The sequence below is a fragment of the Callorhinus ursinus genome, unplaced genomic scaffold, assembly GCF_003265705.2.
Source record: "Callorhinus ursinus isolate GAN/ISIS: 27379988/994484 unplaced genomic scaffold, GSC_fseal_2.0 scaffold39, whole genome shotgun sequence".
NCBI lineage: Eukaryota > Metazoa > Chordata > Mammalia > Carnivora > Otariidae > Callorhinus > Callorhinus ursinus.
In genome coordinates, this window is record NW_027397101.1 from 5815430 (window position 1) to 5815977 (window position 548).

The 548-nt window shown below is 60.2% G+C and overlaps 1 protein-coding gene across 1 annotated transcript in view; it reads right to left on the bottom strand.

Annotated features, from left to right (window-relative positions):
* PTCH1 (patched 1) overlaps nucleotides 1-171 on the bottom strand; it is a 70711-nt gene extending 70540 nt beyond the window's left edge. Inside the window, exon 1 of the mRNA XM_073880714.1 lies at nucleotides 49-171. Within this exon, the coding sequence (XP_073736815.1) occupies nucleotides 49-51 (3 nt within the window). The 5' untranslated portion in view covers nucleotides 52-171. The remainder of the gene's footprint in view (nucleotides 1-48) is intronic.
* Nucleotides 172-548: the final 377 nt, after the last annotated feature.

The window sequence follows — 548 nt, forward strand, 5'->3', positions numbered from 1 at the left end:
GGGCGAGGCGGCGGTGGCGGCGGCGGCGGCCGCGCCGGCTGCACTCACCATAGCCGGCCGTCAAGCCCTGCCCGGAGCGCGGGTGCCGATGGCGCGGACGCTGGGCTTGGATTTCACATCAATTCCTTTTTTTCCCCTCGCCCCCCTTTCCTGCTCCTCCGCTCCTCCGTCTTCTCCCCGTCTTCCCTGGTCTCCCCCTAGGCTTGTCGCTGCGGGTCTCTTTGTCCTCCCTGTCGTCGTCTTTTTCTTCGTCTTCGTCTTCGTCTTCTCCTCCTCCTCCTCCGTCTTTACAAAAGGAACGGAAAGTGTAAAAACCCCGGCGCGCTGGGCCGCCGGAGGCTTTCGGCGGAGTGCAGCGCGGACTCACAATTACAAGCCTGTTTCTATTAAGCAGTTCCATGGCCCTCGGCGTGGGTGGTCTGCCGCGCCATAGGCAGGACCTGTCAGGGTCACGTGACAGATCCGAAAACTTTACCCCTTTACAATAAACTCAAGGAAAGCAAAGTAAACTCGAGGAACGTGCTATCAGCACAGCCCTCCTGGGTAAA